The 12,668-nt window shown below is 56.9% G+C and overlaps 1 protein-coding gene across 3 annotated transcripts in view; it reads right to left on the bottom strand.

The window, feature by feature from the left end:
* Positions 1-12,316, bottom strand: part of FOXK1 (forkhead box K1) — a 44,855-nt gene extending 32,539 nt beyond the window's left edge. For 2 of the 3 annotated variants that reach the window (XR_003044642.1, XM_025043140.1), the window contains exon 1: positions 9,084-12,316. Coding sequence is in view for 2 of the 3 variants with exons in the window: in XM_025043140.1 (XP_024898908.1) it covers positions 9,084-9,361 (278 nt within the window). In the remaining variant the exon portion in view is untranslated. The remainder of the gene's footprint in view (positions 1-9,083) is intronic. The other variant, XM_025043141.1, reaches the window with a different exon arrangement.
* Positions 12,317-12,668: the final 352 nt, after the last annotated feature.

The following is a 12,668-nucleotide window of genomic DNA, read 5'->3' on the forward strand; positions in this document are numbered from 1 at the left end:
AAACACCTGACACAGAACAACCGTCAGTGTTAACTTTCATATATATATAAAAAAGAAAAATCAAGCCATCGGCTTCAGACCCGTGGAACCACCATGTGCAGACGTCGCTCCCCCACCTTTGCGGGCCGGCTCCACGTCTAGGAACAGAGGTGCAGACACGGCTCGCAGGCGCTGGAGGGCCCGGCCCCTTTGCACTGAGTGCGCGTCCACCGCCCGCACCGGCTCTGAGCCCGCCCGGCCCGTGGGGCGCCTGCTCCGAGGACACGCGGGCCCCCCTCCTCTTCTGTCCCCAGCAGAACCGGGGCGACGGGCCTGGGCCCGTGGTCGTCTGTGCATTCTCAGAGTTTGGCCACTGCCCGCCCGATCCACTGGGAATGCGGGATCGATCGCACCCGGCCCACGGCGGCCCACGCACTGCCGAGAGGCACCCCACTGGCCAGTCCTTTAGTTACGGACGCTAGATGGTGGGGTCCGGGCTGGGCCGGCAGCCCCCGCCCGCCCGCCGGGAGCTGCTTCTGCTCGTGTTGTCTCCCTACTGCTCTGCTCCCCAGCCCCGCGCCGGCTGGGCGTGAAAACACTCCTGTTGGTGGCACTACAGCGCGAGGACCTTAGGGTGCTGGGCAGTGACTGGCCAGGGACGCCCAGCTTAATGACACGCCTGCACAGCCACCTGGCGAGACCCGGTTCCTATCCGTCGGTGACAGTGAGAGACAAAGAACTTGCAGTCCCACGCTGCACCACACAGGACTTCCCAGCACCCGCCCGTTCACCCCAAACAGCTCTGTGGAGTCCGACGCCGACCACTGGCAAACAGGAGGCGTCCCACGGGTCAGCTAGGCACTCCCGCCCGCGCCGGCGGCCAGCGGAGGCCCAAGTCCCACCTGGCCCACTGGGAAGCGGGGGCTGGGCAGAGCGGGGCATGGCGCCAGTCTCGCTAGAGCTCGCACTGGGCCCTCGGCCTTGCAGCCACCACGTCTGGCTCAGGTCACTTAGCCCGATGCCAAAGCCCCTCCGAGATGCTTCACCAGCATGCCTCCCCCTCCTGCAGGAGAAACACCTGGAACCGGCCATGCAGTTCCAGTGACACCCCCTCTGCATGGCTTCCCCACGAGATGAAAGCAAGACCCCCGCCGAGCGCACTCGTGGCCCCGATGGGCTGTGACCCGCACCCGCGAGGCAGACGCGGGCAGCTTCGGGCCCCACGCACACCTTCCCGAGCACGTGCACACTCGATGCTGAGCGTGGGTGGCTCTCCTCGGAGAGACGGAACGCAGGGTGGAAAGGACACTTTTTCGTGCTATGCTCTTCCTGCACAGGGCCGGGAACGGGCACCTGGGAGGGAGCTGGGACGCGAGGCGGCCGGCTGCTGGCCTCACGCCCTTTGAGTTTCGAAATGTGGAAAGGTATCACCTCTTCAGAAAACATTTAAATCAAAATTTAAATGTTTTTAAATTTTTAAAAATGCCCTAAAGAGAAAACGAATGAAGAAGCACCCCTGTTTCTAGAGTGTGCGGGAAGATGGGGACTTTGTGAACCCGGGCTGCCAGGAGAGACGGTGGCAATGTTCCTCCTCAGTGCTGCGGTAAGATGACAGAAAGTGATGGCCTCACCTCCGTGTCCCCCACCCCCGCCAAAGTGACAAGACGTGGGAGTCACGTTTCGGTGCTCAAAAACGGAAGGCTGAAAATGTCTTAAAGCACAGTGGCTACCGGAACCTTTGTTTAGGAAGCTGACCTGGCCTGGGCCACTGTCCCTGGATTCTCCCCGCGTTGGGTTCCTGTCACGCTGGGCTTGGTGGATGGAGGCGGGACTCCCAAGCCTCCTCCAAGCCCAGGGCCCGGCGCACGACAGAGCTGAACTAACTACATAAAAGGAACTTTGTTTTTAGTACTTTAAGCTTATACAATGGGTTATGAATATTTTCTGTCCATTGTTTAAAGATCTTAGTAACTAGCAAAATAATAGGGCAGAAGGATATATATATATATTTTTTTTAAGCTACAAATTTACTTGGATAAATTACCTGAACGAGGTATCTGATTATGAATCTAGATGTGACGTTCATCAACTGAAGGGGGCCGGGAGTAGGTGCCCCCAGAAGTATTCACCACGTTCCCTCTCTGACCATAATTGAAAAATGAGGTCTGGCTTGCAGTTCCGCAGAAGTCACAGAGCTACGGGCACCATTTAAAAATAAGCGTCCCCTCTTGTCAACCGGAAACAAACAGAACAGAGATGATTCACCCCAGCCCAGTGCCTAGTCCACGCCGACCCTGGCTGTCTGAGCAGTGTTCGATCACAAATGTGTCTGGCTGCACTCGGAGTAGAAGTGGGACCGTCACCCGGGACCGTCACAGGCAAGAGGACGGGAGACCCAGCTGCAAAGCGAGAAGCCAGGAGCTGGTGCATTCAAGCCAAACGCAGACGTGACCACGGTCAGGTGAGAGCCGGTGCTGAAGTCGCAGAGCAGCAGGCTGGCTTTGTCCACGGCCCGCGTCCGTTCTGGGGAGGTACGAAGGCAGGAGGACTGGCCCAGCCACCTCTTGGAACCTTGTTCCTTGATGGCGATGAATCAGAGTGGAAGGCACAGGTCACCTCCGTCCTCCGCGACTACGCGCCGTCCTGAGGTGTGAGAGGAAGTGGACTGTGCCCCAGCGGGACGGGCCCGTCCTCCGTGCAGTCCTCAGAGCCACTGCGGTGGCACCGCACGCGGAGCAGACGGCAGCCTGCTGCGCTCGCCCGAGTTTCTGAGACAGGGACCGAGCCCGAGTGAGCGACCTCGGGGTGGGGGGTGGGGGGGGGCATGGCCGGCTGCACAAGGCTCTGTGACGTCTGACCACCCGGCTCGCTCCACTCCAGCCGTCTCTCCTCACCTGTCTCGTGTGGAAAGGCAAGTAACCCGGGAAGCTACGGACACACGGCACAGACAGGCCACCTCCAACACCCAAGGGTGCCAGGCGTGTGATCCCGACACCCCTCCTCCCGGCGTCCCCTGCCCCGGCCCCCTCCGAGTGCACATCTCGTTTCCTGGCGTCCCTGCCCCAGTCCTGACCCTGTGCATCTTTCACCAAGTCGGACCTCATTCAAGGTCAGCACCCAAACCCAGCGGCTGGGAGAACAGTGGGTGGGCCACGCCGCCACCGGCAGCAGGGTGCCTCTGCTGCTGGGCCTGGCCTCCCTGGCAGGCACATGGCCCGAGCAGCCAGCCTTGACCCTGCTTCACCAGAGCTGCCCCGTGCGAACCGCCCTGCGTTCCTGGTGGCACCCACAGGACGAACCGGACTGGAATAAACTCAGTCTTATGCACGGCGTCGTGGAGAGACACCCTGTTTAGCAGAAAAAGCGGCAATGACTAAGGGTCAGGAGACGAGGGATGGAGCCCGGCTTTGCCTCCTGTAACCAATTCATCGGGTTCCCCAGGTGCCTGGAGCTCTGGAGCTCTCTGAGGCTTGTGAACCTCGACCTAGCTTCCTGGACTCCAACGGCAAGGACGGCGTCTAACAAGTGCGCCCTCGGTAACGCCGAGGGATGCCCAGCTCCGCCGAGAACCCCACGGAGCAGGGAAAGAAGAGTCACAGCACGTGACCCGTGACAGCAACAACAGCAAGGACAGTGAACGGAAGAACCCCGCGCCACGGCAGGGCTGCACCCCCCACGATGACGAGGACGGTCCGAGCTCGGTTTCCATTAGACGCAGCCTGGGCCACGCGGCCCACGCGGCCCGGGCCCTCTGGCCACGTGAGGACGACAGTCCTGCCGGAGCAGAACCGCGGATCGTACGCCTGGCGCCCAACTTCTTTCGCATCCACGGTGACCTTTCCGTTACAAGGGCAGTCGTCCACGCAGACCCCCGCACGCCAGCACTCACGCACGTGCTCGTTACAACGCCGACGGACAGCGCCATCTCCGCAGGCAGTGAGCGGGCCGTCAGGGATGACCTGAACCAAGGCCGAAGGCAGGAAGCGCGCTTCGTCCAGTGCTTTCTGTGAGGCTCCCATTAACTCAGGAAGGAGCAGGCGTCCGCACTGTTTGACAGACGAGGAAACCGAGGCTCACTGGAGATAAGCCATTTCTGTGACTTACTGTCCGAAGTCATCAAAACAGTAAATGATGGCTCCTGCTTCTCATCTTCTTACGGATGAGAAATCAAAGAAACTGAACTCTGTCAACTGTTTTTTGACAATAAAAATCATAAGTGGTGCTGAATCGACTACCACCAAGTGATTTAACTTTAAAAGTCATCCTTCTGCCTGGTTTTCCCGCCTCACGCGTCAAAAAGCGGGCGGCTACCCGCCCGGCTCCCTGCGAGCCAGGCTGTCCTCGGTGAGCCCGGTCGCCCCCGGTCACTGTGGAGGTGGAGACCGCCACCACGCCCGCTGCACAGGTGAGCAGGAGAGGGGGCACAGGGCAGCTCCAGGTGACTCCGGCAGGGAGTCAGCACTGCCCTGCGGAACTTCACTGCCCACACGTTCAAACCCGTGGCAGAATATGCCATTTGAAAATTTTTATCACGTGCATTAACTTTACTGTGGCAAAAGGAGTTCACCATTTCACCAGTTAAATTCTGGAACTTCTCCCTCTGGACGCCTCGCAGACCACCCGTGCCACCACAACCCACGAGTGTGTGTGCACGGCAAGTTCTCGGGTGAGGTCCGTGGAGGTGCATGGGGTCAAAACTGGGATGAGGCCGGCCCTGGCAGGCAGGAGTGACCTGGCAGGAGTTCCCCAGGTCACAGCCGGCCCGGTGGGCCCGCCACGCTGCCCGGACACGGCCTCTCCCGCTGCGTGCTCGCCCGGCTTTTAGCTCAGCAACATGGTTATCAAACGCTTAGGCGCCTGGCCCCGTGCAGGCCTAGGAATGAAATAAAGAAGAGAGTACAGGGCCTGTGACCCAGTCAGGGAGGAGGACAGACATGTCCGTGCTGCAGAGTGAGCGGCACAGGTGACAGGGAGCCACATACAGGGCCTCGGCCTGGGCGGGGGAAACAGCTGGGGCAGGCCCCGGGCCGGGGGCTTCTCCAGTGGGAGGAGCGGGGCGGGCACTCGAGGCCACGAGGGGCCGTGGGCCTGGGCTCCAGCGCTGCAGCCACCGAGTGCTCCTCCGGTCACTTTCAGGAGTCAGCATTTTCTACTGGCCTCTTTTCCAGAAGCGGCATTTGACTGCTGCCTACCCCCGAGCTCCCCAAGAGGGAGCAGCCAGGGGGAAGAGGGGCCCCCCAGCGTGGCCAGCACTCAAACACGGGGGCTGGGAGCAGGTGAGGGGGAGGGGAGGCCACACCTCCACCGGTGGCCTCACCATGGAAACGACTGGAGAAAACTCTCTCCCAGATCACACGAAAGGTGAAGTTAATACTGTCTGGGGCAAACTGCTCTGTTTTTATTACACTAATTTATTACACTTTGGTCACCTTTGTTCTCTGTCACATAAATTCCATACTAAAAGAATGACTGTGGCTAACTGAAGGCCAACAGACTTCACGCTGCTCAGCCTTTCCTGAGGGCGTGGCCTCGCCCACGGGCCGCCCTCAGGCCGCCCTCCCCCAGCCAGGCCACCGCTGCCACAGGAGCTGGGTTTTCCTATGGGAGGCGGGAGGCGGGGTAATCACTGGCAACCGGACGATGTTTACAAAGCGATGGACTCTTTCAAGAGGCCTCCACGCCCTCTCGGATAAGACCCAAGACAAAACACAGGAGGCCAGAATCAGCACCTGGCAGAACCTGGAAAGGCCTGACCTCGGCCCAAGACTCAGGCCCTGCAAAACCCACCTCTGAGACCCAGGGAAGCCGCCGGAGCCCAGCAGGGGGCACGCGCCCAGCCCCTCCGTTAGCCCCACTGGGGTGGGGGCGGGGGGCTCGTCCTCCATCAGCTCAGCACGGGGAGTGGAAGCGAGGACCTGAGCATCGACGGCAAAGCGGCTTTCACAGGCCCCGGAGCCGGCCAGCGTGGCGTGGAGCCGGGACGAGCCGGCCAGGCGGGGCGGGCAGGGGGAAGGATCCCGGGCGGCTCTCAGAGCCCGCGCTCACTGCAGCCTCCCAGGTCTCTGTGTGTGTTTAGTACCAAGGAGAAGGAATCACCCACTTGGGGAAACCGGGCCATAAAACAGATTAACAATGCTGAACAATGGCCGGGAGAAGCCTGGTCTCGGCAGCCGGCGTGGGGACACTAAACTAGTTTAATTGTTATGTAAATGGCATCAGGAGTCCCACAGACTTCTCCCGAAGGCCTATTCATCAGGACGGTTTTCTCTGAACGAAAAAAACGGAGCCAGGGGCTCTCTCCTGGCCAGCATCCACCCAGCCCGCTCTCTCCGGCCTGTACCCACCCAGCCCGTGCCCTGAGTCCCCAGGGACTCCTCCTTCCCCAGTGCTGTGCCGGCTCCACAGAGCTAGTGCACTTCACAAAAACAGAGACGAGACAGCGGTCCAGGCGGTGGGGAGCGGGTAACCTTCCCTCTTCCCCTCAGACTGGACCGTCCCTCCCGCCCGCGCCTGGGCGGGTCCCACGTCTCTCGTCCACGGGGACCAGGGGAAGCCCTCAGGCTCCAGTCTCGTTTTTTCGCAGTGGAGCACGACGAAGGCGTAAAGTAGCTAAGTTATGTCCTCACGAGAGCTCTTCATGGGCCATCGTGACATTTGTCCAGTTTTAATAAAGTTATTTGATCTTGCAAAAAAAAAAAAAAGTGCTGAGAACAGGGAGAAGCGTCTGCTGCTCCCCCAGAGGAGACGAATGCACGCAGTGACCGCGGGGTGCGGCGGCCCCACCCCCAACTTCACACGGCCTGTGACTCTCCAGCCTCTGACCTCTCTCCACTCTGGGGGCAGGACTGCTGGGAGCGACACTGGCCTGTGGACAGCATGAGCACTGTGACCCAGCCCGGGACCGCGGCCTGGCAGAGGCCCCCGCTCCCGACCAGCGCCCAGCGCCCAGCAGCCTCGGCCCCGCCCCCCAGGTGACCCGCGCCGTGTTTGTGGGACCCCGCTGAGTTCCCTCCCTTCTGTTTGTTTACGTTCCGCTGTGGGGAGGCCACAGAGGTGAAGCCCTAACTCCCGGAGCCACAGCGACCCTAACCCACTCCCCTAAACAGACATTAACATGAAAATGGTGCTTCAGAGCCCCCGGTGACAAGACTGGATCACAGCAGCTGTGACATCCCAAATATGCAGTTCCAGCAGGTGCCTATTCCAGCTTTTTTTTTTTTTTTAAGGAAACAGACAAAGAAAACTCGCTGCAGGGCGTTAGCGGTCACCTCTGGGCTCAGGGGTTACTAGTGACTTTTCTCCTTGCCACATTTCTGTATTTTCCAGATTTTCTATAAACATATTTAATACTAAAAAATCTGAAATAAACATATAAAAGTATATAAAAGCGAAAGCATTTTTTTTTGCTGTCTTTTAGAAACTAGCTCCTTTGTAAAGAAATGATACTGAAGAATTTTTGACTTAAAAAAAAGTTAGAGAATGCAGGCTGATAAAGTAAGCTCCCAAATAAGCTTTAGAATTCCAGACGTCTGACTTCCTGTTAGCTACCATATCAGCAATCTGGAACCCTCTGGAGAAGTCGTTTTGGATAGATGGCTCTCCAAAGAGATCCCCTCTAGTCCTTTAAAAGGTCACTGACTTTAAGAATTTTACCCATTTTTTTTGTTTTTACAGTTTTACGATTCTGAAAATTGTAAAAGATGAAGGCTACAAGGAGTTATAATGAAATTTGACAAAATTATTGATTAAAATAAAGTAAAAACAAATGTGAGCATCAAATCCCCAAATGTCAGAATTACAGGTCATTCCCTTAAAGGTTAGAGGTATGACAGAGGGTAAGAAACCTGAAGAATGAAATATCCCCAAATACAGCCGAACGCGTAACGAGGGTTCCACATACCTGCAGATGAAACACATAAATGTGGAAGGTGACAGGACCAGACAGTGCAGCGATGCTGAGCCACATGTGCAGTGATGGAGGGACCTGGCCACTCCAGGATGAGCCTACCTTATGTGGGCCCTTTAGAAAGGCCTGGGTCTGGTCCAAGTTCCAAGAATCCAGCACCCAATTCACCTCCGAGTCCATGCCAGCTGGGGGGACGCTCGGGTTGTCTCGTCTTGGGTGCTGCTGCTATATGGTCTGGCAGCAGCTCAGGAGAGGCGGGCTGGGGACGAGCGGGTGGCAGCAGCTCAGGAGAGGCGGGCGGGGGACGAGCGGGGCGGGGGGGCGGGGCGGGGATACGGGGCGCGAAGCAGACAGTGATGCTCCACCTGAGACCGGGAGGGAGTCCCGAAGGCCAGACACACCGGGGGTCAGCAAGGCCACCCAGGCACTAAGGAAGCCACTGTGGTTAGAGCCATGAGAACAAGGGAGGCAGGAATCGCGGCCGCACCGCAGGGGAGGCCTGGGCCCGAATGTCAGGGCTACCAAGGGACAGTCACAGTTATTTGTGTCTGATGGTATCACCCGTGAAGAAGTCTATTTGGAGAAGTGGAAATACGCATAGCACACTGAAGAGGTTGCATGACACCATCTGCGTAAACTGCCCCCACAGCACAACTAGACAGTGTGTTATTCGTAGGCACCTCTGTGTGTTTGGAAAGCCTGAGAAAGGGTTAAATTCCCAAAGGTCGCTGCCTCTGGAGAAGGGAGCAAAACAGGCTGGAAAGGGGAACACGGGGGACCTCAACGTCATCTGCACGGGATCCTCTTTTTTAAAAAAGGCTTGAAAAAAGATGGCCAAATGTAAACAAGTATCGATGCCTTGTGGTTACGCAAGTACGTGGTAAATTATCCTCTGCACTTTTCTGTATTTTTTATGCCTCGAAATACCTATGAATTATTTAACCAGTTCTGGGCTCCCACCGCCAGATCGCAGCATTTCCTTCGCTCACACTGCAGTGCTGTGACTGGCGACCGCGGCTGGCTGGGGATCAAAGCCCTCAGCCCTGCTTATCTCCTGGTATCCTGCCTAAGCCAGCCAGGCTTTGCCCTACAAAGGTTGTTCAAGCCGATCTAAGGTAAAGCCCGAGTTCCCCCTTTCCAACCCCCTGTCCTTTGAGCTCCCTGTACAAGCCGCTCGGAGAAGCACAAGAAAACAAACCTTAATGTTTCACTCCGATCATACACCTGTAGGAGCCGGGAGGGATCCTGGCGATGCAAGAACATGCTGCTCTGTGACACCCGGTCAGGGGTCGCACCTCGCTGCAAGGCAGAGGGCCTGTCCACGCCGCTCCACTGTGATGGGCTCGAGGTCCCGCCACAGCTTCTGTACCAATGGGTCAGATCTCGCTTCAGACACCAGATGCTCTGTGGGGTGAACACAGTCCCTCTCCGACGCGGCGACAGCGATGACGCGGCAGACGGCGGGCGTGCCTCCATGCCAGCACAGAGGTGGGTACTGTAACACACTGCCGTGAGTGTGTTAATGTCTCACGATTACCCAGGAGCGGCTCTGTCTACAGACAGGAGCCTGAGGTTCTGTCAACTTGTCCAAGGGCATCCAGCCGCGGGGTGATGCAGCCAGACCTTTCAAAAGCTGAACCACTATGATGGCCTGCTATCACTTTCTTTGGCCACACTGGTTTTGCATTCAGATCTGTCCTATTTGTTTCTTGATGCGTTTTGCCAACAATGCACGAAGTGCCCTAGTGCTGTGTGCCAAGCGTGCTGGCAGGTACTGTGGTTCCAGGAAGACAACCAGCAAAGCACAGTCCTGCCCCCACGATACTCGGTGCATCAGATAAGCAAACTACCAACCACTAAGGAACACCGAGACGGCAGGACGTGGAGCCCTGGGCGCCGGGGTGCTGCCCACGGGACCTCGCCCCGGAGAGGCATCTGGAAGGTTCCCTTAAGAGAGTGGCTTTTACGCGGCGAGCTGTATTTGCTCTGAAATGCCTCGTGAGCATTCCTGGCAGGGCCAGAGGGAAGAAAGAAGCCCCCATCATGGTATTTATTCAGTGTTACTTGGAGGTTCTAGGCAATTCCACGAGACAACAACAAAAAAGAGACAAAGTAACCGTCACGCAGATGAAGATGATGACCTAGAAAACACACGTGAAAAGTGAATGAAAAACTGTTACTAGAAGCAGTCAATGTGACTGGATACACAGTTAACATTTTATTCCAGTACTGAATTTCAAAAATTGCTTGTTAGTTACAGAGGAAAAACAGTAACGACTCGGTGGAGAGGCCCAGACGCCCGCCCAGAACAAGTGACCCACACTATCTGCATCAAGGACACCACCCAAATTGAGAGACATTGATAAAATAACTGTATTGTTTTCTTTTAAAAATGCCAAGGTCAATCAAGACAGAGAAAGGCTGAGGGTCTGCTCCAGGGTCAGGCGACAAAGATGCCAGGCCGGCGGGACGCAAGGCTCCGTCCACCTGGACAGGACTCGGCCGGGGCTGGGATTCTGCAAAGATGGATCGGGACGACTGACAAATCGGGCTCCGGGCTAGGCCAGCGCATCGCAGTGATGCTGGACTCCTTCGATTTAATAGCGAGGCTGAGGCTATCGACAGCATCTGTGATCTGGCTTCCTGGCAAGGTCATCAGTTTGGCTCAAAGAAAATCTTATAAAAAATTTTTTAAAAAGGCTCTGCTTATGGAAAAATACCATTTTTCTTAGGAAATACATATTGTGGCATTAAGGAAAAAGGATCAGATCTACATAAATCCTTCTCAAATAACGTTTATATATATGTAGAGAGAGAGGAAGAGAGACAGGAAATACTAGAGCGAACGTGGCAGAATGTCAAAAACGGATGAATCTGGGCAGAAGACGTATAGGAATTATTTGTGCTAGTCCTGTAACTTTCTTGGAAGCTGGAAATTTTTTCAAAATGTAACATTAAAAAAACCAATTAGTAGTATGAAGCTCGTACCAAAAAAAGAACAAACACGCACAGACAGAACCACCTTTCCTCCGTGTAAGTGCTGACCTTTTAGAATACAAAATGATAAGAAACGAAGATCTCACTCATATTAACCATCCCCAAAACAAATACATGAAACACCCAAGATCGAACAGAACACGCTGAGAAATACAGGGGCTCTGCACAGAGAGGACCAGGAACGAGAAGGTGCTGATTCGTCTCGGTAAAATGCACGGATGGGGAAGAAGGTGGATGGTCTAGATCAGCGGTGTACACGCTGTTCCTGTAAATGTTTTAGGTTTGGGGGCCACATGCTCTCTGTCGCAACTAGGCACCCAGACAGCATGTAAACGTGGCTGTGTGCCAATAAAACTTTATATAAAAACTAAAGTCTGGCGGGATTTGGCCCACAGGCTACAGTTTGCTGACTGGCCCTAAATGTGGCAGAGATCAGCTAGCTGTTCACCAAAGCACTTCTCCTCCTTCCGGGGCACGTGGCCTGGTCCTCCCTTGGAGTGGCCGTGGACCGAGCTCCAGTCACCAGCATGTGAGCGGAGTGAGACCTGCCACTTCCGGGCCTGCCCACTAACACGCCCCCACTGACCCTCCCGCAGGCCCGGTGCAGACACCACTGCAGCCTGGAGAGCGAGCTCACGCGGGTGGGGGTGTGGGAGGGTGTGGGGGTGTCACCAGCCCAGGTGCTAGCCCTGGGCCCCGACTCGCCACATGAAAGAGGCCTTGTCTGACCACGGATGGGCAACACCTGTTCCGGGCTTTCTGAGCGAGGTGTTGGTGCTGCGGTGTCAGGCCAGCCAGCGGCCTGCAGGTTCTGTGTGTAAACAGTCACGCAGCAGACGCTGAGTGACTTCTCAGCGCCCAGCACTGTGCTGGGACCAGGAACGCGGCGCTGTGAAAGAACTCGGCCCTGCTCTCGGGGGATTGACAGCTTCCTGGGGCAGGTCCCAGGGACAGTCACATCACGTAACGACCGACCACACTGACAAGCGCCATCCCATATGAACAGGTGTCCAGGCGGACGGGGACAGCCAGACACACGCAGCACACTCTCATTTGCTCATAAAGGATTTTATAACCCGCAAAGCTGTAAACCAGCGGTCCCCGACCTTGTTGGCACCAGGGCCCGGTGCTCCTATGAGACTCTAACGCTTGATGATCTGAGGCGGAGCCGAGGCGGTGATGCCGGCGCTGGGAGCGGCTGCAGGTACAGAGGGAGCTTCGCTGGCTCACCCGCCACTCACTTCCTGCTGTGAGACCCGGTTCCTAACAGGCCACGGAACCGGTACTGGTCCGCGGCCTGGGGATTGGGGTCCCCTGCTGCAAACCACAGCATTACACTGAAGGGCGGGGCTCCCACGCTGTCCGCAATGACCGCCACACAGTGGACCCAGGGCTACGAAGGACCACGGAGATTTTCCTATTTCCCCCACGTCAGCAAGTCTGTGTCTCCCCTTGTCTACGGTCCGCGGGGGCCATCTTTCGGGTCCCCTCCCTCCCTCCCTCTGGCTCCAAGAACTAGGGTGACAAAGGGGACAGAAACCGTGCATTCTAACTCGTCTGCGTCCCGAGTGGCAGAGGCTGGAGAGAACGGTCAGCGTCTTTGGCAACGAGCCGTCTTTCAGCGGGAGGGGGCTGCGGGCTCCTCCCCTCGTACCCCGGCCCACCGACCACCTCATCCAGGCCCTGGGCCCAGACCAGACCTGCCCGCCTTTCTCGCCCGGGAACACACCACGGAAATAACGCTCGTCCCTCGGAGGCGGCTGGGGTAAACTGAGGCAGCGGCCAC

This window comes from Pteropus alecto, unplaced genomic scaffold (assembly GCF_000325575.1).
Source record: "Pteropus alecto unplaced genomic scaffold, ASM32557v1 scaffold40, whole genome shotgun sequence".
Taxonomy (NCBI): domain Eukaryota; kingdom Metazoa; phylum Chordata; class Mammalia; order Chiroptera; family Pteropodidae; genus Pteropus; species Pteropus alecto.